Source organism: Pongo pygmaeus, chromosome 6 (genome assembly GCF_028885625.2).
Source record: "Pongo pygmaeus isolate AG05252 chromosome 6, NHGRI_mPonPyg2-v2.0_pri, whole genome shotgun sequence".
Classification (NCBI taxonomy): domain Eukaryota; kingdom Metazoa; phylum Chordata; class Mammalia; order Primates; family Hominidae; genus Pongo; species Pongo pygmaeus.
Window position 1 is genome coordinate 4,022,576 of NC_072379.2, and position 23,729 is coordinate 4,046,304.

The 23,729-nt window shown below is 46.0% G+C and overlaps 1 protein-coding gene across 4 annotated transcripts in view; it reads left to right on the plus strand.

Annotated features, from left to right (window-relative positions):
• SDK1 (sidekick cell adhesion molecule 1) overlaps positions 1-23,729 on the plus strand; it is a 989,261-nt gene that overhangs the window by 665,439 nt on the left and 300,093 nt on the right. For all 4 annotated transcript variants that reach the window (XM_063667220.1, XM_063667221.1, XM_054494717.2 and 1 more), the window contains exons 6-8: positions 10,526-10,637; positions 11,330-11,520; positions 20,332-20,415. In XM_063667220.1, coding sequence (XP_063523290.1) covers positions 10,526-10,637; positions 11,330-11,520; positions 20,332-20,415 — 387 coding nt within the window. The remainder of the gene's footprint in view (positions 1-10,525; positions 10,638-11,329; positions 11,521-20,331; positions 20,416-23,729) is intronic.

Here is a 23,729-nt window from a genome sequence, read left to right on the forward strand (position 1 = left end):
ATGGGAACACAGGCACAGACCACTAAACCTGGCTAATAAAAAAATTATTTTTGTAGACATGGGGTTTCACTATGTTGCCCAGGCTGGTCTCAAACTCCTGAATTGAAGTGAGCCTCCCACCTCAGCCTCCTGAGTAGCTGCGACTACATGCGTGTGTGCCACTACACCTCTTAATTTTTTTTTTTTCCTTGGATAGAGACACGGTTTTGCCATATTGCCTAGGCTCATCTCAAACTCTTGGGCTCAAGAGAGCCACTCACCTTGGCCTCCCAAAGTGCTGGGATTACAGATGTAAGCCACTAAGCCTGGCCAAAAATCATTTTTTACCTCATTCAAGAACTTTGAAAACTTACTTTTTAAGTTATTTAAGGATACTCTAGCTAAATGAGGACATATGCCAAGAAGAAGGAGACAGTGAGGTCCAGGGAACGGCAGGTGTTACCCAAGAATGCAGCGGAGGAGAGTCTCAGTGACGAGTCCACACCAAACAGGAAAGGGAGAGAGTCTCACAGTGACAAGTCCACACCAAACAGGAAAGGGAATGTCTCTGTGTTTAAAGGGAGCTGGGTAGATTGCCTTCATGTGGGTAAAAGAAAACAGTACAAAAGGGTCTACACAGAATGCAGCAGTTTTTGCCACTCTCACACCAAAGGCATGCTATTCTGTATTTAACCCTTTGTGTTAATATTTAACTCCCTGTCTTAACAATATGTGTCTATTGCTAGTTCTTGATTTACCAATTTTAGACGTTACCTGTTGACCTTCTGCTGTGATGAATGAGCTTTTTACCTCATGCCTCTTCACGTATCCTTCTCAAAATACAGTCCAAACAGTATGTGTAGGCCTTTTGTTGTTTACCATTGTAACTCTACGATATATACATGAGCATGCACACACACTCACAAGCTTATTTCTTGTGCTACTGGAAACAGTAGCTTTTCCCTCCCTGTTGTGTAATGGGAAGCCACCCTCACCCCCAATTCTCTTCTGCTCTTCCACCTCACTCCGTCTTCTGCAGTTTCATATTGTCCAGGTTAAAAACATTTACATTCTGTTTCCTAGGCACAATTACTTCGGTATTTTAGACTGTGGATTAATTCTAAAGTTGAAATAAATATACAGTGTTTATATTATATTTACTATGTAAAGATTATCTACTGCACAGCTAGACAGTATACAGTATAGAGAGATTATATTTCTTTCTTTTCTTATTTATTTTTAATTTTCTCATTTTTTTCCTATCTTATTTTTTAATTGAAAACTTGAAAATGTTACAAATATTTTAAATGCTACAAAGTATAATACCTCTACAGAGTGAAAATGTTGATAAGTCTCAATGGAAGATTTTATCTTTGTCATTTTTTAAAAATCATGTTTTTCTCACTCTCTACTTTCTTTTTTTTTTTTTGAGTGAACTCTTTTTTTTTTCCTTTTTTATTTATTTATTCATTATTATTATTATACTTTAGGTATATCTCCCAATGCTATCCCTGCCCTCTCCCTGCTCCCCACAACAGTCCCCAGAGTGTGATGTTCCCCTTCCTGTGTCCATGTGTTCTCACTGTTCACTTCCCACCTATGAGTGAGAATATGCGATGTTTGGTTTTTTGTTCTTGCGATAGTTTACTGAGAATGATGATTTCCAATTTCATCCATGTCCCTACAAAGGACATGAACTCATCATTTTTTATGGCTGCATAGTATTCCATGGTGTATATGTGCCACATTTTCTTAATCCAGTGTATCATTGTTGGACATTTGGGTTGGTTCCAAGTCTTTGCTATTGTGAATAATGCCACAGTGAACATACATGTTCATGTGTCTTTATAGCAGCATGATTTACAGTCCTTTGGGTATATACCCAGTAATGGGATGGCTGGGTCAAATGGTAGTTCTAGTTCTAGATCCCTGAGGAATTGCCACACCGACTTCCACAATGGTTGAACTAGTTTACAGTCCCACCAACAGTGTAAAAGTGTTCCTATTTCTCCACATCCTCTCCAGCACCTGTTGTTTCCTGATTTTTTAATGATTGCCATTCTAACTGGTGTGAGATGGTATCTCATTGTGGTTTTGATTTGCATTTCTCTGATGGCCAGTGATGGTGAGCATTTTTTCATGTGTTTTTTGGCTGCATAAATGTCTTCTTTTGAGAAGTGTCTGTTCATGTCCTTTGCCCACTTTTTGATGGGGTTGTTTGTTTTTTTCTTGTAAATTTGTTGGAGTTCATTGTAGATTCTGGATATTAGCCCATTGTCAGATGAGTAGGTTGTGAAAATTTTCTCCCATTTTGTAGGTTGCCTGTTCACTCTCATGGTAGTTTCTTTTGCTGTGCAGAAGCTCTTGAGTTTAATTAGATCCCATTTGTCAATTCTGGCTTTTGTTGCCATTGCTTTTGGTGTTTTAGACATGAAGTCCTTGCCCATGCCTATGTCCTGAATGGTAATGCCTACGTTTTCTTTTAGGGTTTTTATGGTTTTAGGTCTAACGTTTAAGTCTTTAATCCATCTTGAATTGATTTTTGTATAAGGTGTAAGGAAGGGATCCAGTTTCAGCTTTCTACATATGGCTAGCCAGTTTTCCCAGCACCATTTATTAAATAGGGAATCCTTTCCCCATTGCTTGTTTTTCTCAGGTTTGTCAAAGATCAGATAGTTGTAGATATGCGGCATTATTTCTGAGGGCTCTGTTCTGTTCCATTGATCTATATGTCTGTTTTGGTACCAGTACCATGCTGTTTTGGTTACTGTAGCCTTGTAGTATAGTTTGAAGTCAGGTAGCGTGATGCCTCCAGCTTTGTTCTTTTGGCTTAGGATTGAATTGGCGATGCGGGCTCTTTTTTGGTTCCATATGAACTTTAAAGTAGTTTTTTCCAATTCTGTGAAGAAAGTCATTGGTAGCTTGATGAGGATGGCATTGAATCTGTAAATTACCTTGGGCGGTATGGCCATTTTCACGATATTGATTCTTCCTACCCATGAGCATGGAATGTTCTTCCATTTGTTTGTATCCTCTTTTATTTCCTTGAGCAGTGGTTTGTAGTTCTCCTTGAAGAGGTCCTTCACATCCCTTGTAAGTTGGATTCCTAGGTATTTTATTCTCTTTGAAGCAATTGTGAATGGGAGTTCACTCATGATTTGGCTCTCTGTTTGTCTGTTGTTGGTGTATAAGAATGCTTGTGATTTTTGTACATTGATTTTGTATCCTGAGACTTTGCTGAAGTTGCTTATCAGCTTAAGGAGATTTTGGGCTGAGACAATGGGGTTTTCTAGATATACCATCATGTCATCTGCAAACAGGGACAATTTGACTTCCTCTTTTCCTAATTGAATACCCATTATTTCCTTCTCCTGCCTAATTGCCCTGGCCAGAACTTCCAACACTATGTTGAATAGGAGTGGTGAGAGAGGGCATCCCTGTCTTGTGCCAGTTTTCAAAGGGAATGCTTCCAGTTTTTGCCCATTCAGTATGATATTGGCTGTGGGTTTGTCATAGATAGCTCTTATTATTTTGAGATACGTCCCATCAATACCTAACTTATTGAGAGTTTTTAGCATGAAGGGTTGTTGAATTTTGTCAAAGGCCTTTTCTGCATCTATTGAGATTATCATGTGGTTTTTGTCTTTGGTTCTGTTTATATGCTGGATTACATTTATTGATTTGCGTATATTGAACCAGCCTTGCATCCCAGGGATGAAGCCCACTTGATCATGGTGGATAAGCTTTTTGATGTGCTGCTGGATTCTGTTTGCCAGTATTTTATTGAGGATTTTTGCATCAATGTTCATCAAGGATATTGGTCTAAAATTCTCTTTTTTGGTTGTGTCTCTGCCAGGCTTTGGTATCAGGATGATGCTGGCCTCATAAAATGAGTTAGGGAGGATTCCCTCTTTTTCTATTGATTGGAATAGTTTCAGAAGGAATGGTACCAGTTCCTCCTTATACCTCTGGCAGAATTTGGCTGTGAATCCATCTGGTCCTGGACTCTTTTTGGTTGGTAAGCTATTGATTATTGCCACAATTTCAGCTCCTGTTATTGGTCTATTCAGAGATTCAACTTCTTCCTGGTTTAGTCTTGGGAGAGTGTATGTGTCGAGGAATTTATCCATTTCTTCTAGATTTTCTAGTTTATTTGCATAGAGGTGTTTGTAATATTCTCTGATGGTACTTTGTATTTCTGTGGGATCAGTGGTGATATCCCCTTTATCATTTTTTATTGCATCTATTTGATTCTTCTCTCTTTTTTTCTTTATTAGTCTTGCTAGCGGTCTATCAATTTTGTTGATCCTTTCAAAACACCAGCTCCTGGATTCATTAATTTTTTGAAGGGTTTTTTGTGTCTGTATTTCCTTCAGTTCTGCTCTGATTTTAGTTATTTCTTGCCTTCTGCTAGCTTTTGAATGTGTTTGCTCTTGCTTTTCTAGTTCTTTTAATTGTGATGTTAGGGTGTCAATTTTGGATCTTTCCTGCTTTCTCTTGTGGGCATTTAGTGCTATAAATTTCCCTCTACACACTGCTTTGAATGCATCCCAGAGATTCTGGTATGCTGTGTCTTGGTTCTTGTTGGTTTCAAAGAACATCTTTATTTCTGCCTTCATTTCGTTATGTACCCAGTAGTCATTCAGGAGCAGGTTGTTCAGTTTCCATGTAGTTGAGCGGTTTTGAGTGAGATTCTTAATCCTGAGTTCTATTTTGATTGCACTGTGATCTGAGAGATAGTTTGTTATAATTTCTATTCTTTTACATTTGCTGAGGAGAGCTTTACTTCCAAGTATGTGGTCAATTTTGGAATAGGTGTGGTGTGGTGCTGAAAAAAATGTATATTCTGTTGATTTGGGGTGGAGAGTTCTGTAGATGTCTATTAGGTCTGCTTGGTGCAGAGCTAAGTTCAATTCCTGGGTATCCTTGTTGACTTTCTGTCTCGTTGATCTGTCTAATGTTGACAGTGGGGTGTTAAAGTCTCCCATTATTAATGTGTGGGAGTCTAAGTCTCTGTGTAGGTCACTCAGGACTTGCTTTATGAATGTGGGTGCTCCTGTATTGGGTGCATATATATTTAGGATAGTTAGCTCTTCTTGTTGAATTGATCCCTTTACCATTATGTAATGGCCTTCTTTGTCTCTTTTGATCTTAGTTAGTTTAAAGTCTATTTTATCAGAGACTAGGATTGCAACCCCTACCTTTTTTTGCTTTTCATTTGCTTGGTAGATTTTCCTCCATCCTTTTATTTTGAGCCTATGTGTGTCTCTGCACGTGAGATGGATTTCCTGAATACAGCACACTGATGGGTCTTGACTGTTTATCCAATTTGCCAGTCTGTGTCTTTTAATTGGAGCATTTAGTCCATTTACATTTAAAGTTAATATTGTTATGTGTGAATTTGATCCTGTCATTATGATGTTAGCTGGTTATTTTGCTCGTTAGTTGATGCAGTCTCTTCCTAGTCTCGAAGGTCTTTACATTTTGGCATGATTTTGCAGTGGCTGGTACCGGTTGTGCCTTCCCATGTTTAGTGCTTCCTTCAGGAGCTCTTTTAGGGCAGGCCTGGTGGTGACAAAATCTCTCAGCATTTGCTTGTCTGTAAAATATTTTATTTCTCCTTCACTTATGAAACTTAGTTTGGCTGGATATAAAATTCTGGGTTGAAAATTCTTTTCTTTAAGAATGTTGAATATTGGCTCCCACTCTCTTCTGGCTTGTAGAGTTTCTGCCGAGAGATCTGTTGTTAGTCTGATGGGCTTCCCTTTGAGGGTAACCCGACCTTTCTCTCTGGCTGCCCTTAACATTTTCTCCTTCATTTCAACTGGTGAATCTGACAATTATGTGTCTTGGAGTTGCTCTTCTCGAGGAGTATCTTTGTGGCGTTCTCTGTATTTCCTGAATCTGAATGTTGGCCTGCCTTGCTAGATTGGGGAAGTTCTCCTGGATAATATCCTGCAGAGTGTTTTCCAACTTGTTTCCATTCTCCCCGTCACTTTCAGGTACACCAATCAGACCTAGATTTGGTCTTGTCCCATAGTCCCATATTTCTTGGAGGCTTTGCTCGTTTCTTTTTTATTCTTTTTTCTCTAAACGTCCCTTCTCACTTCATTTCATTCATTTCATCTTCTATCGCTGATACACTTTCTTCCATTTGATCGCATCGGCTCCTGAGGCTTCTGCATTCTTCACGTAGTTCTCGAGCCTTGATTTTCAGCTCCATCAGCTCCTTTAAGCATTTCTCTGTATTGGTTATTCTAGTTATACATTCTTCTAAATTTTTTTCAAAGTTTTCAACTTCTTTGCCTTTGGTTTGAATATCCTCCCGTAGCTCGGAGTAATTTGATCGTCTGAAGCCTTCTTCTCTCAGCCCGTCAAAGTCATTCTCCATTCAGCTTTGTTCCGTTGCTGGTGAGGAACTGCGTTCCTTTGGAGGAGGAGAGGCGCTCTGCTTTTTAGAGTTTCCAGTTTTTCTGCTCTGTTTTTTCCCCATCTTTGTGGTGGAGCCTACAGAGGCAGGCAGGCCTCCTTGAGCTGTGGTGGGCTCCACCCAGTTCGAGCTTCCCGGCTGCTTTGTTTACCTAAGCAAGCCTGGGCAATGGCGGGCGCCCCTCCCCCAGCCTCACTGCCACCTTGCAGTTTGATCTCAGACTGCTGTGCTAGCAATCAGCGAGACTCCCTGGGCATAGGACCCTCTGAGCCAGGTGCGGGATATAATCTCCTGGTGCGCCATTTTTTAAGCCTGTCAGAAAAGCGCAGTATTCAGGTGGGAGTGACCCGATTTTCCAGGTGCTGTCTGTCACCCCTTTCTTTGACCAGGAAAGGGAACTCCCTGACCCCTTGCGCTTCCCGAGTGAGGCAATGCCCCACCCTTCTTTGGCTCGCGCACGGGGCGCGCACCCACTGACCTGCGCCCACTGTCTGGCACTCCCTAGTGAGATGAACCCGCTACCTCAGATGGAAATGCAGAAATCACCTGTCTTCTGCGTTGCTCATGCTGGGAGCTGTAGACCGGAGCTGTTCCTATTCGGCCATCTTGACACTCTACTTTCTTCTACAGATTTTTTTCCCCTGGGATTTCTAATTGCCTTTCCTTTTAAAAAGAAGTATTTGCGTGTGTGTGTGTGTGTGTGTGTGTGTGTTTTTTGTAAACATGGGGTTTCACTATGTATATCTTTTAAAAATACATACGTATATATCTATATATGTATCTCTTTATGTCTGTTGCTTAAAAATATCTATCTATATATCTTTTTTAAAATACACATATATATTTATATATATTTAAATTACACAGGTAAATAACAGAAGAAGTGAAAATCCTGTTTGAGAGTATCATGAAGTGGTGTGAGCTAATAGCTCATCTGTTGTAGCAGAAAGTCAATAGATAATGTCTAAAATTGGCCAAAAACAAGACATAGCAATAGATGCCTGTAATTTAAAGACATGGAGCTCAAAACTAAGATAAAACACTAACAGATTTAGGGGAGATTGCCTTCGGGAGAGGGGGGTATGGTTTTGTTTCATTTTAAGCCTCTCTGTAATGTTCTTTTTAATTTATGTGCACATATGAATTTGATTGAAATTTAAAACAATTTTTTTAAAGGAAAAAAATATACCAGGAATATGTACTATAATGGGCACTATCCTTGCTATTGGAATATCTGGATTCTGGTCACTTACGTAATATTCTACTGAAATGTTTTTGCGCAGGCTCAACAGAAAATGCATAGCTTTGCCATCAGAAGACCTATATAACCTTGACCTTGCTGTGGTGGTTTCCATAAGTCAAATTCACCTTGCAGGTGACCTTGTGTGTGTATTACCATTGCTTTTTTTTTTTTTTGAGACAGAGTCTTGCTCTGTCACCCAGGCTGGACTGCAGTGATGCCATCTCAGCTCACTGCAACCTCCACCTCCCGGGTTCCAGCGATTCTCCTGCCTCAGTCTCCCGAGTAGCTGAGACTACAAGCGTGTGCCACCATGCCCAGCTAATTTGTTTTTTTGTATTTTTAGTAGAGACGGGGTTTCACCGTGTTAGCCAGGATGGTCTTGATCTGTTGACCTCGTGATCTGCCCGTCTCGGCCTCCCAAAGTGCTGGGATGACAGGCGTGAGCCACCGCGCCCGGCCACCATTGCTCTTTTAAGGCTGGAATAACAGGTGTGAGCCACCATGCCCGGCCACCACTGCTCTTTTAAGGCTGTAGGTGAATCAACACAAAGGACGGCTTCCTCCTCCCGTGGTGGAGCTGAACCCCGTGATGGACGGGTGTGTGCAGTGCCTGCAGCACTTCGCCCTGCGGGGCTGCGAACTCAGCCTTGGGGCTCCTCTGTCCACAGCACAGCCCCTTGGAGTCTGCCAGGAGCTGAGCCCCCACCAGTCTGGGGAGGAGGGACTCAGTGGCCCAAGGACCGTTTTCCTCAGGCGTCCTCCCCAGTCCTGAGCTCAGGCTTCCTCATCTGCCACCGTGGCTGAGCAGTGATTAATGCCAAATTAGCACCCTGCTCAGTGACCTTTCAGCATTAGCCACTGCCTCCCTTCACTTCTCATAACTATTTGCAAATATTAGCTTCTCCGGCTGTTTCTCCTCATCAGCCACTTTCACAGATGACAGGCAGGCCGTTAGTCTGATTGGCATTCCATTCCTGTCCTTTGCCCCATCATGAGTGCGTCTGGACTCTGCCATCTTCTCAGAAATCTGATAACCAGCCCAAGAATCTCGGCAATTTTACAAAGGGAAGGCATCAGCAGGCAGGTGTCCGGAGAAGCTTCGAGAGTCCGCTGCAGAGTTGGAGAGTCTAGAGACGGGGAAGGCTGCCTCAGCCCCCCAGGGACCCAGGGCTGAGTGAGAGTCACTCTCACATTATTCAATCAACACATAGGTTTTAAAACATTAATTACTTGGCTCTGTCTGCATCAGGCTTCTGTTTTTCTTTTAGAATTCACATGCACGTTTAATACAAAAATCACATACTGCTTAGGCAGTGCAAGCCAGAGCACAGAGCTGTGGGAAATCAGAGTTGATGAGAAGCCAGTCCTCTCCTTCCCGTTGTTCTCTCTCAGTGGCCCTCACCCCACCGTCAGCCCGGCAGGCTAGAACCTTTCAGTTGCCAGAATCCTCCGCTGCCGCTCACAATGGTGGCGAGCCCCTTCAGCGTGAAGCCCAGGTGAAGCATTTTGCATTTGCAGTCATTTCCATTTATTTTTATTTCCAGCCTCTTACATCTCCGCCCTTTATTGAAATCCCTGTTCTAGAAATGTTGGATTGGCCTTCATTTTCTCTAAATAAACAGTAGTAAAGTGTACTGCCGGTAGTTTAATTTTGATGTTAAATGTATTTTAGAAAAAAGCGGCAAAAAATATGTCCTATTTTTTTTCTCCCTTGTCACCAGAAGTATGAGCTAAATTATTTATAGTTTGATACTCAAAAAACATAGATTCAGGATATTTACTTCTCAGAAAGGAAAAAAGGATTGAAACTGCAGTAACAGAACTGAACACTTTGTTAATTGAATATATTGGCTCCAAGGAAGCACATTTGGACGGAGTAAGAATGCCCACCGCTTTCCAGTGACACCCATGCCTAACATAGTGGCTGATACATGAAATATCTGTGGAATTGAACAGATTTGGAAATAGCAGGTAGACGAGGTAACTCAGTAAGCAAAGTCTTAAATCAATAAAAGAAAAGTGAAGCCAGCAAGCATTTTGGAAAATGCCAAACAGTTTAAATAAAGCCTCTCAGCCACACAACACACAGAGCAGTAGCATAAGGTCCAGTAACCATGCCCTGTAGGACAGGCTGTGGATTGTGCCTAAGGACATTGGCTGTGCTTGGACCCCAGCTCATGTGGTCTGAGAAAGGCCAGGGATAGTGACCCCACCCCAGGGCTTCTCGTGGGGGTTCAGGTAGGGGCCATGAGATTTGGGTCTCCTATTAGCGTGGCTCTGACAATAGTCTTCATTTGTCATGCTCCGATCATCCCATCTTCTCTCTGCCATTTCACTTTCTGTGGTTTCCATTACCCTCCGTCAACCGTGATCTGAAAATAGGAGAGTACAGCACAGTAAGATATTTTGAGAGATAGAGAGGGACCACATTCGCATAACTTTCATTACATTATGTTATCATTGTTCTGTTTCATTATTAGTTGTAGTCAGTCTCTTAGTGTGCCTAATTTACACATTTATGACAGGTGTGTATGCAGAGGGAGAAACTTTGAACAGATGCCCTTCCACTCACGATGGGGTTATGTTCCAATAAACCCACCGGAAGTTGAAAATATCGGAAGTCAAAAACGTGCTTTTGTAGCCCCGTTGTAAGTCGAGGACTGGACTGAATGTGTATGACTTTTGCACCATCATAAAGTTGAAAAATCCTGTGTGGAGCCGTCATACATCAGGGACAATTTGTGTCTGTAGGCATAGGTGCTCTCTTTGGTTTTAGGTATCCCCACGGGTCTTGGAACGTATCCCCTCAGATAATGGCGGGAGGTGCTCCTGTACTTAGAGTTTCATGGACATTTCTCTTTTCTCTGCCACAGGAGATGTTGGCACACCTGAAACCATGGCCCCCACCATTGTGGTTCCCCCGGGCAACAGAAGTGTGGTGGCTGGATCCAGTGAGACCACCTTGGAATGCATAGCCAATGCTAGGTACGAGGCGCATCTTCTGTGAGACTCCTAGTAAATATTCCACGACCTGTGATGAGCCGACGATAGAAGGATACACGAGCATGAGGTTCAGCCTTCTAGCGACAGTGGTCTTGTTTGGCCAGGTGGGCCGTGAATGAGATATGGGTAGATAAGGAAATGGACACACTGATGTCTTCCAGAGTCCCCCACTGCAACAGGGCGGTGCTTTCAGTGCAGCTCTGGGTGGTAGTGGGGGGCTCCTCTGAGATCCTCTCTAGGGAAGAGGGAGGAGTTGAGGCAGAGGAAAAAGTCCATTGCTCTTCTCCTCTGTAGTCAGCCAAGGTGTTCTCTGCCTACTTAGCGGTTGCTCCAGAATCAAGCTTGGATGATCCCACCTTCCATGTCGTCGTGTCCCCTCAGAGTATTTATTTTAAACATTCATTTCCTGAGCAAACGGGATCATTAGCACTTATGGTCCATTGCTGCGGCAATTAGCTATCCTTGCTCAATAGCCCTTGAGCAGAATGCACCGTCGATGCGTGCTGGGAGGGAATAGAGTTATATCTAGATTGATTTTTCAGTGTCCGTTGTTCAACCTGCCATGCACCCTGGTAGCATTAGCTTCATCAAGCCTGTGCCGAGTGCCTGAGATGATGACCATTGCCACCTCCATGAGTCACAATAATCGTCATGAACGCCTTTCATTCCCACAGGCCTGTGGAGGACCTGAGTGTGACCTGGAAGAGGAATGGAGTGAGAATCACCAGTGGCCTCCACAGCTTTGGAAGACGCCTCACCATCAGCAACCCGACGTCCGCGGACACCGGACCCTACGTCTGCGAGGCAGCGCTGCGGGGGAGCGCTTTTGAACCGGCCAGGGCAAAGGCCTTTCTTTTCATCATAGGTAATGCCCGAGCCTCTAAGTGGTGTTGTCAGCATCTCAGATAGCATCCGACACTGACTCTTCTTCAGAAACAAAATAGCATATTTCAGTGGCTTTATTTGTAACTCGGCAAATGAAGGTGAGGTTGAGTTTATCTTCCAAATCCTTCCTAGACTTGTTTCCCAAGAATGTAAGTCCGTTAAATCCAAAGTGTTGTTGTTCTGAATCCTTCCAAGAAACATCCTTCTGAATACTCCAGTAACGAAGCTTGGGAAATAGAGCAGTAAAACCCCTGTCGTATGGATCCCTCTCCTGTTCTAGCTTTTAGGCCACTAAGCTTTTCTGTAACTCTTACTTGGCTATCATGACCAGTGTTCAGAAATTGTTCATATTATTGCTGTCCGGGCGTGGTGGCTTATGCCTGTAATCCAAGCACTTTGGGAGGCCGAGGTGGGCGGATCACTTGAGGCCAGGAGTTCGAGACCAGCCTGGCCAACATGGTGAAACCCCGCCCGTCTCTACTAAAAATACAAACATTAGCTGGGCACTGTGGCGGGCTCCTATAATCCCAGCCACTCGGGAGGCTGAGGCACGAGAATCACTTGAACCCAGGAGGCGGAGGTTGCAGTGAGCCAAGATCCCATCATTGCACCCCAATCTGGGCCACAGGAGCAAAACTCCAACTCAAAAAAAAAAGAAATTATTAATTTAGAAATTATTCTATTAATTATTAATTTAGCTGTTATTTTTTGACCTAGCAGAAAATGTAAAACTATCAGTTGTTACCTTCTGTTAAACTTAAAAAAAAAAAAAAGAACGGAGATGCTTCCTCAAACTGGGCAACATATTATTCCTGAACCAAGGAGAAAGAGAACATAAAATTAAGTGCATTGGAGTTGCCCAGCTCTAAATGCTGGAAAATGTTAGTGTTTAGGGAGTGTGCGTTGTACAGTGGCTAAGAAAATACAAAACCTATTATCATTTTATGATGAGGTTAAGTTGTGAGGCAAGTGACTTTATTTCTCTCATTTTTCCAGCTACTGTCATGCATTTATTCTTCATAAGTGGCTGTGATGACTATGAGAGCAGCCTGTGGTCCACAGTGGTAGCTGCTGTTGATAAGAGGTAGCCTTAGAGGCCGCCTCTAGGAAGGAGAATCTCGACTTCATCTCTCCTCTTTGGGAATAAGGGGAATTGAGAACAGGAAAATTCCAATAAGAAAACCCTCAGAGAGCCCCTTAAATAAAAATATTTGCAATCTGCCACTTTGCAAAATAAGGAAAAAAAAAGCTTGTATTGTCCTATGAAATTAGCAAGAAAAGGAATACTGCACAAAAGGTGGTTTGCCTTGATCACGTCCCATTCCTTTAATCATTAGGAAATGACTCCATGTCCTGACCATGACTCTTCTAAATACAATGCAGTGCAAACCTGTCGGTCCCTCTGAAAGAAGCGAAAGGCTGTTAAAAGCATCCGAGGGAGCCGGCTTTGAGTCACCAATCACTGTGGATTCTACATGAGAGGCCTGAGCTGGTATTGCTACTTTCCCCATCTATGCTTCCGCTATAGATGTAAATATCACATCCCATTCTGCGCAAAGACTTTTTCATCAAGGTTGATCTATAGTTCTATGAGCACAGCACATTATAGATTGAGCCAAAATTAAAATTTGTGATGTGTAAATCTTTAGTAGACAGGACTATACTGTGTTCAAACATTTTAAGGTAATTTAAACAAGAGAAGAAATTTATCTCCCTGTAAATGAGAATGCTTGTTTCGATCATCATTCCTTTTTAAAATATTTAAATCTATCTTAAGAACTTGGTTTTGCATTTATATCTGATTGTTTTTGTGTTCTCTCGAGTTAGCACCTCTCCGTGTTCTGACTTTAAAAGGTACACGAACACACTTCACTTCTTTATGATGTTGATTTAAATCCCCTTTTATTCATAATAATTTGCTGTGGCAGGTAGGATTTTTGTGGTTGGCACATACCGCAAAAACCCTGAAGAGAGTGTCCGTGTCAATTCTGAGGGATTTGGATGAGATTATAGTCCCGCGCCCTGTGGCCGGAGCATTACTGGTTTCACAGGGCTGTCACCATGGACCTGTCAAAAGAGCCACCCGTAGGAGCACACAGGCCAAAGACAGAGAAACAAATGGGTTCCTATTACTTGTATTTTATACTGATGACACAAGACAGGCTAGTTGTGCTGTTTGCCCCACCTGCCTGTCTGTGTTGCTTAATTTCTGTGGCTTGAATGGAAGAGCAGAGGTCGGCTTCCAGGCACCACCCTGCCAATGGCTGCCCAGTCCTGTGGAGCAGCCCCTCTACGCCCTCCACCCTCCCCTCCTGCCTCCCATCTACACCCTCCACCCTCCCCTCCCGCCTCCCCTCTACACCCTCCACCCTCCCCTCCTTCCTCCTCTCCCCTCCTGCCTCCACTCTACACCCTCCACCCTCCTCTCCCGCCTCCCCTCTACACCCTCCACCCTCCCCTCCTTCCTCCTCTCCCCTCCTGCCTCCCCTCTACACCCTCCACCCTCCCCTCCCGCCTCCCCTCTACACCCTCCACCCTCCCCTCCTTCCTCCTCTCCCCTCCTGCCTCCACTCTACACCCTCCACCCTCCCCTCCTTCCTCCTCTCCCCTCCTGCCTCCCCTCTACACCCTCCACCCTCCCCTCCCACCTCCCCTCTACATCCTTCACCCTCCCCTCCTGCCTCCCCTCCCCTCCTGCCTCCCCTCTACACCCTCCACCCTCCCCTCCTGCCTCCCCTCCCCTCCTGCCTCCCTTCTACACCCTCCACCCTCCCCTCCTGCCTCCCCTCTACACCCTCCACCCTCCCCTCCTGCCTCCCCTCTACACCCTCCACCCTCCCCTCCTTCCTCCCCTCCCCTCCTGCCTCCCCTCTACACCCTCCACCCTCCCCTCCTGCCTCCCCTCCCCTCCTGCCTCCCCTCTACACCCTCCACCCTCCCCTCCTGCCTCCCCTCCCCTCCTGCCTCCCCTCCCCTCCTGCCTCCCCTCTACACCCTCCACCCTCCCCTCCTGCCTCCCCTCTACACCCTCCACCCTCCCCTCCTGCCTCCCCTCCCCTCCTGCCTCCCCTCTACACTCTCCACCCTCCCCTCCCACCTCCCCTCTACGCCCTCCCCTCCTGCCTCCCCTCTACACCCTCCACCCTCCCCTCCCGCCTCCCCTCTATGCCCTCTGCCCTCCCCTCCCACTTCGCCTCTACCCCTCCCCTCCCCTCCCACCTCCCCTCCCGCCTCCCCTCTACGCCCTCAGCCCTCCTCTCCTGCTTCCCCTCTACACTCTCCCCTTCCACCTTCCCTCTATGCCCTCCTCTCCCCTCCCTTCCCCTCTACGCCCTCCCCCTCCCTCCCACCTCCCCTGTATGCCCTCCCCTCCCTTCCCCTCCCTTCCCCTCCCTTCCCCTCCCTTCCCCTCCTCCCTCCCCTCCACACCCTCCCCTCCTGTCCCGCTTCCCCTCTAAGCCCTCCGCCCTCCCCTCCCGCTTCCCCTCTAAGCCCTCCACCCTCACCTCCCGCTTCCCCTCTACACTTTCTGCTATCCCCTCCCGCTTCCCCCACACCACATACAACCCGACACACTCCATGCCACAGCTGTTCCCAGAACACAGGGAGGCAGCGGCCCAGCAGGGCCCCCACCTTTCCCACTTCCGTGTGTGACTTCCAACTGCAGGTGCCCCCATGTCCTTCCTGGCAGCATCCTCAGCCTGGAGCCAGCTTTGCCCCCTGAAGCAGGCAGGAGTGCTGGGGACCGACACTCCTAGGAATAGTCTCACCCAGCATCTGAGGGAAGCTGGTGGGTGGATACCCAGGCCCTTAGCTACCTGTGCTCATGAGGTTGTGTTCTATACTGGCTCCCAGAGTGTCCCCAGGTATGAGGCTGCAGCCTCCTGCCCTGGGAGCTGGCAGATAACAGGCTCTTTGCGGCCGACCTCACACTCTCCCAGTGGGGTTTCCCTCACCACCCAAGAAACTGTCAGCAACAAACCTGTCTCAGGTCCTGCTTCGGTGGGAGGCCAACCCAAGTCTGGGTCGTGTTCCTGCAGACCCCTGTGTCCCTGCTAATGCCTATGCCTGGGAGGAATGTGCTTCCAGCCCCAGTGCTGTCTCACCTGATTGGTGAGGGCTGCGTGTCCGCGACTCCCCTGGTTGGTGAGGGCTGCGTGTCTGCGACTGCCCTGGTTGGCGAGGACTGCACATGCGCAACTCCCATGGTTGGCGAGGGCTGTGTGCCCACGACTCGCCTCAAGCATCCCCTCTGCTGTGCAGCCCTTGGATGCTTCGCCCCGGGGGAGACTACTGCGCTCTCAGCCGGGCCCTTGCAGCCTTGGGTACGTGCTGGGGGCAGCGCTGCATGATGTAAAACAGAATGGGCTCTGGGGACACAGAGGGGGCAGCGCTGCATGATGTAAAACAGAATGGGCTCTGGGGACACAGCGGGGGCAGCGCTGCATGATGTAAAACAGAATGGGCTCTGGGGACACAGCGGGGGCAGCATAGCATGATGTAAAACAGTGCGGGCTCTGGAGACAGAAACAGGGTCCAGTTCTCACTGCACCATTCACTGGCTTGAATGAGTGTTGGCCTCAGTTTCCACATCCATAAAACGGAGGAGATGGATGTAGATGATACCAGCTCATATTGTGAAAGTTAAATGCAAAAGTGTCTGTTACAGAAGCTCTGAAATAGTGGCTTTAGTTGCTTTTGGCATAACTCTTATTATCCCAGTGTCCCATTGCACTAGCTATTTACCAGTAATCAGTTATGTGACACACATTTTTCATGTTTACTGTCTCTGGAATCACGATGTGCCTCACCACCTATGAAACCATTTTTTTTTTTCCTTGGGGATAAGACAAGGATACCCCTTACCTCTGACTGCAGCACCTTAGTGCCTGTGAGATGCATCTTCCCTCCGACCCACGCCTTCCACACTGTCTCCTCATCACACACGAAGCCGGCTGCTCCCACACGTGCCCTGCTTCTGCTGAGCACGATGGCTTGGAAACTCGGAGGGCGAGTTTTGACTGGGATGGACTCTTACCTGGCGGTGCATCTGCTGCCAGCCCCTTCAAGTTGTTCATGGAATTCAGTGCGTGTGGCTTGGGGGCTGGCTCCTGGCCAGGGGTCCCCTCAGGTTCCAGAGTCCCCTGCGTCCCTGGCTCATCTCCAGAGCCAGCAGCTGCGGCTGAGTTCTTGTCACACATGGAAGCTCTCTGCTCTCCCCTGTGCCTCCAGCTGCAGAAAGTCCCCTCCTTTTAGGGGCTCACATGATTAAATGGGCCCACCCAGCGAATCCAAGACAGTCTCCCTATTTTAAGGTGGGATACCTAATCCCGCCTTCAGAGTCCCTCTTGCCAAGTGAGACAGCATATTCATAGGTTCCAGGGGTGTGGGTGTGGACACCTCCGGGAGCCGTTCTGCCCACCTCGGTGGACTAGCTTGCAGTGCAGGCCAGCCGCGGGCATGCATGGGACATGCTGCTCCCTGAGAGGGGCGACCTGGAAGGAACAGGGAGGCAGAGCAGGAAACATCTTTGGGTCTTGCAGTGATCCCTACATAGAAGAAGCCTTGCAACTCAGAAGCCGAAACCCAGCAGCATTGGGGATGGGAGAGCAGGACAAATGCATGGTGTTCGGAGCGGGGGCCTTCTCCACCACAGCTGCCTCCATTGGGCTCGAGCCTGCACTTTGTCACACTGGCATTTTGGAGAGAGAGGTCATTTGACAGAGGCCCTTGGTTTGGGGGCAGTCTGGGAGGTCTCCCCACCTCCTCTCCTGAGACTGGGGAGCTAGAAGCTTGTGCTGCCCCTGGAGGCAGCTGCCATGGGCTCTGGGCCATGTGGAACGGAAAATCTGTGCTGGCCTTTTCCTAACACCCTGACTTCACACAGGGCATGAGAACCTTTCCCTGATGTCTTCATATTGTTTCAAAAGGGGGCGAAGTGTTTGTTTCCATACCCTGTTTTGTTGGCTGCAGTCAGGATCAATTTTCAGAAGTCCAGGGTGGACCCATGTTGGCAGAGTACCCTTTCTAGACAGAGTGCTGCTGATTGACTAAGACATGCCCTCGCCTTCTTGCCCTCTGAAGAGTAAGTGGTTGAGAGTCTATGCACAGGATGACTCATTTACAATGGGTTTTCCCCAGTGTTTAACTCATAGGCTTTTCACGGTCCATATGCTTGGCGTTTCCTCTGCTTCTTTCCCTTAGAGCAGACTGTGTGTAAAAACGTAGCTGGAAATGGGGAGAAACTCCATCTGAGCAGCCGCTGGGTTAGAATACTAGGAAAGGTTGGCAGGGAGAGAACTCATACCCTTACACGGTTCGGAAGCAGTAAGGGAAGCTCAGAGGCCATGCGGGGCATGGGCAGCTTTGCACCTGCTCCCCAGGCACAGCTACCTGGAAGGCTTTCCAGAATAAGCTAAGAGCATCCGCAATGAACAGCCAGATGTTTTCCACCCATGCCTAGCACTGAGCTATTAAAACTGCCCAGGACATTGGCCCCTGCAGGCAGTGGCAGGCTGCCCCCTAGATGTCGCCCAGGCCACAGTACTATGGAGAGTGTGGAGTGGGGTGAGTTTTCTCACCAGGCGGCATGCTGTGTGCCAAGCACAGGTGATCACTGGCTGGGGTGGAGAGAGGTCACCACTTGGAGAGGGGCAGCACCATCTGGGCCTGGAGGTCCCCAGAGCCATGCACTTGCTCAGCCGAGCCAGCTTCGGGTCACTGTGTGGAGTGCCCTTCTCCCTGACCCCAGCGGGGTCCCTTCCTGGCACTCGAGGGAAGCCTCGGGGGACTGTACCAGGCGACAGCGGTAATCAGTACCTCGGGGAAGGCACCCTGGGCCCGTAGGTGCTGATCATTCATATATATGGATTTTGTATCATCAAAGCACAGGTCATCTTGGGTGAATCTCAAGGGAACCATGAAGAGTGAAAAAAATAGTTGCAAAGGTTCCACTGGATGACCTCCTTTCGGTAACATTCTTGAAATGACAAACCTACAGAAACAGAGAACGGATTAGTGGTTGTGAGGGGTGGGGGCTTGGGGTGCTTGTGGTCATGGAAGGCAACACCCTTGTGCTGATGGACACATGGACCTACACACGTAATAATGTTGCATGGAACGTGCATGTGCCCTCTTTTCACACGCACACTTGAGCGCAGGAAACACTGGCAAGAGCTGGATAAACTAGGTTGATTGTATCAGTAGCAGTATCCTGGTGGTGATGTTATACTGTCGTTTTTTGCAAGATGTTACCATTGCGGGAAGCCGAGTGAAGGGTCCACGAGCTCTTTTGGTGTTACAGTGTTACTTCTCTCAACTGCACGGGACTCGACAGTTTTCTAAAAAGAAAATGCTCAACTAAGAAGAGGAAAACTATAATTAATCATAAGCAAATGTTGATGTTCAATGTATGTTTTTTCCTTTTTCCCTTGCATGCTTTTAATCAGATCATGACGGTAGATATTGACTTAGCTTCCCTGATGAATATGGGTCAGGACCTGCACACAAGGGCCCTGACAGCAGGCAGCTACTGTATAGTTGGAATATAAATAATACTGCCTTCATGATTATTGATTGAGGAAATGTGATCAAATGGGGGATGTATGAGTTGTGCAATGAAGATGAGCTTGAAAAAGGCAGACATTAAATGCTGGCAGTATTTCTTCAGGCTTGGTCTGTACACATGAAAACTTAAGTAGAGGAATCTGCTTCCTTCTAATGAATTTGCAGCCATCTCCTCAGCCCGGGTGGTTAATTCAGGTAGATTCTTTCTGCTTGAGTGGTCCAGGTAATCGCAGAAGTGAAACCTCACTTTGCCTCCTTCCAGAAACCTTCAGCCGCTTCCCCCTTAATCGTTTCTTTGAAATGCTTAGTTTTCATTTCTCTTTTTCATCTTTTAGGTCCCACCTTGTTTTAAAGATACAGTCAATATGGGAGGCATGCCAAGCTATCTTATCCACATTCAACACAATTATAATGAAAGTAAACCAACTCTGGAAGACAGTTCCCAGAAATTAATTATCGCACAGAAAGTGAACACAACAGCCTTTTGTTATCATGATAATGAAATCACCAGCACCTTAATACTTGACAAACTTGGCCATGCCTCTGTTGAATTTCTGCTGAATAAACTGGAAAAATATTGCAATTGGCTTTCCAAGGAAATTCACTGTTTAATACAACCACTATTTTTTTTCTGCGGAACAGGCGAGTGGAGTATCTAGAGATTGCAAGTGCCTAGGAGTTTCCTTTGCTACTAAAGATAGATGAGCGCTCCCTTATATTTTTTCTATTAGTTATTATTTTGTATTCCATTGAAGTATTAAATCTCTATTTTGGAGAAGAACTGCTAAGAATTTTAAAAATATGTTAATAGGCTCTTCCCCGATACAGGCTGCACACCTTCCTCAGGCACTTGACAAGCTTCACGAGCTCGTGTTTAGTTTAGATACTGAAGCAAACTAGCCCATAAAATACGGTGCTGTAAATATAAACCTTTATGAACCTCTTGGGGTAGTCCTTCTAAAATGTGAATTAAGATATTCCATGATTCAAGCCCATAAACTGAAAAGTAGCCATCACCCTGAGTAGTAATTTGCTTTCTGAAACCCCAGACTGTAAATTGCCTTTGGCCTGTGCTCACTGAGTTCTGAGTTTGTATGCACGATGCTAACTAATGATGAAGTTTTCAAGAATGGTTTTTAAGAGGAGCCCAAACTATTTTAGGTTATATGGTCTCTGACATATCCTTCTTTGGCTTAGGGGCTTTTTTTTATTTTCTTGTTTGAAGAGCCACCATATTTTACTGCTGAGCCTGAGAGTCGGATTTCAGCTGAAGTAGAAGAAACTGTGGACATCGGATGTCAAGCCATGGGTGAGTGCAGAGTGGCTGCTGGACAAGGAGCCATGACTGGGAGGAAGGGAAACAACCTTTTTCCATAGCAGAATTGCCATCATTCTAGGGAGACATTGAGTGTGATGGCGAAGAACAGACTTCAGAGAGTAGATCGGTCTTGGGGCAGTGACCGTGGGTAAGGCATTTCACTTTGCCAAGCTTTTGCTTCCTCCCCTGGAAAGCAGAGATGATACTATTTACCCAGCAGAGCAAAAAGGAAGCCCCCGTCTACCCCAGACAGAGAGGGGACTCCATCATATCCTGTGGACTCCCCTTCCAAGGCCCTGACTCCACAAGAGTGTGACCCCCCCGAGATTCGGGGCAGAAAATTCTTTCTCATCCATGGGGTGACTGGGACTGGTGACCAAATCCACTCTAGAAAGGGAGATGGGTGTACATGTATTTGTAGTAGATACATGAGGTACAAGGCAATTTTGTTCCGTTGATGTATTGCACAGTGGTGAAGCCAGAGCTTGGAGTGCGTCCATCACTGGAGTGATGTCCCTTGTACCCGTTAAGTAATTTCTCATCACCCACCCCACGCCCTTTTGAGTCCCCATTGTCTGTCCTTCCACACTCTGCATCCATGTGCACATGTGACTTAGCACCCACTTATTAGTGAGAACAGGCAGTCTTTGTCTTTCTGTGTCTGAGTTCTTTCATGTAACTCAATGGCCTCCAGTTCCATCCAGGTTGCTGCAAAAGACACCCTTTTATTCTTTTTTGTGGCTGAATAGTATTTGAATAGGAAATGTTACCTTTTTTTTTTTTTTTTTTTTTTTTTTTTTTGCCTTTTCAGCTCTGGGTCCACTTTTCCTTTGCCATTCAGGTCATCCCAGCCCTCATCCCCATGCCTCAGTTACAAGCTGCCCACTGTCACCATCTCATGTGTTGCAGCACAGGTGATTACACAAAACCTTGTAGCAGAGACAGGCTTGTCAAGGCAGTTTCGTTAACAAAACCTGTGTTTGTATTCTGGCAACTATCAGGAAACGAAAAGGATCTTTTCTCTTTTGTTTGTACCCATCCGTCCTAAGGATAGTATTTTCTCCGACTCCCTAAGAGCTCGGAGGGTAAGAATGACTACCAGTTTTGCAAATCTTCAAAACAGCTCCTAAGAGAGAGATGATTTTCACTGTACCGCAGGAAAACCAAGCCCTGGAAAGCATGGTTAAGTACCGTGCCCAAGGCACTGGGCCACGCGCTGAAGTGGGATCCTTCTCTGGTGAAGTCATTGCCCAGTGTGTGGCCTGTGGGAGTTGCTCATTAAATGCTGGGTACATAACTTACCTAGGGCCACATGGTAATGGAGGCAGGACCCAAACGCAAATCTGTCAGCCACCAAAGCAGCCACCTGGCTCCTGCCAGAACACTAGCTTCCTCCAGGACCTGAAGCCCTGGACTTAGAACAAATGCCGTTTGTCCATACCTGCAACTGTGTGGATGCCATTTCTTATTCCTGAAAATGGTGTGTCACCCTTCCAGTGCTGTGCCACCCTTCCGGTGCAGCGGCATGTCACCCTTCCAGTCCTGGTGGTAGAGGGAAAGATCAGCCTCTGCCCAGAGAACCCCTCCCGACCCACTGTGCTTTGTAACCACTGCTCCTGGCCCGGGACTTGGTTTAGTAGGAGTTCTGGTCCTCAGCTCCTGACCAGCTCACAGCAGCTGCTGTCCATGGCTCTGTTCTGTTTCTGTTCTTCTCTATTCCAGCTCTACTGATTCAGCATAGGGGAGGGGGGAAAAGTGTGAGAGAAAAGTAAGACGAATTTTACGTGGAATTGTCTTTCTTATGGTGGTTGCATTGTTCTTTCTTGTGTAGGTGCCAGCTTCTTAAGGCCAACAACTCTGTGAATGTGAAGCTATAAAATATTTAGAGAGCTTATATTTCAGAAATAAGAGTATACAATACTGCGGGGGATAAGATTTCTGTTATGACATTAAATTGCCCCAAAATAGAAATACTCCCAGTTCCCTATGTACTAACAATTATTTTTCAACAAATGACAATCTTAAACTCCCTTTGACAAGAGAAAGCTCTTTTTTTTTTTTTGCATGACTTCTGCAGGGTAAACTGCTTGTGAAGTATAGACTTACAAATATAGAGAGAACAGATCTTCCGACATTGCCCTGCTGTTGTATAATTTACTGCTTTCTTTTCATTTTGACAGTGAAACTATAGCAGCATGCAAAGTGGTTATTCCTTACGAAAGTGACATAATGTAACTGCTATTATGAGATATTACATGAATTCGTTATGCTTTCACTTTGAAATGGATTTTTTAAGATTTCCTGACTTAATGAAAAGTGACAGGAAACATAATTAAGGCAAAGAAGAGAATCTGAGAAGACATTATCTTGAGATATTCCATGGCATGAACTTTATTTATTAAAGTCGACATCTCACACCTACCCACACGCCATCTTAAATCAAGGGGTTTTGGTGTGCTTTGCCCTGAAGCATGTCAATTTGTGTTTTTTATTTAAATCTGCTTTCTATTTAGGGAAACTGAGGTACAGAACCATCTGAGATCTAAAGCTAAGTCTAGATATGCCTCATGGAGTGAGGCAGCTTTTCCTGTATCCACAATGGAATACCTCTTGTGCCTCCTCAACCCTTAACAAGGTTACTTAACCTAATAAATTGCTCCTCTGAGACAGTAGAACTCCGTGAAGGCCCATGGTATCCAACCCCTTTGATAGGGGGTGTTTGAAAGATGGCACTCTTTTTCATTGTTAGCTGTTGGGATGAATAGTGATACTGCCATTGAGCACTCACCAGGTGCCGGGCATGAGTTTTGTAAATACATATGTAAATGTATACACATGCACATATATGCACCAACTCACACAGACACACATAGAAACACATGTACACATATATATGCAGGTGCACATATACATACACAGATGTACACATATATACACACGCACATGTATACACATACATATACACATAAACATGTGCACATATATGCACAAACACATGCACACACTCGCATGAACACATGGACATACATATACACACACACGCACAGACACACAAACACATCCAATCTTCAGCCTTCTGAAGTCACGATTATCATTCGCTCACCTGCATATGAGGAAACAGAGACAAAGAAAGGGACAGGTAATGTACTCTGCCCAAGGTGACACTGTCTGTGAGGCATGGACCTGGGATGTGGCCTTTGTCCTCCCCTCTGCCCCTCTGACCCTGTGCCCAAGCCCTCCCACGGTGGCTGAGTAGGGCACTGCAGAGCAGAGAGGGATTCCTCTCCATCTGAACATTAAGCTCA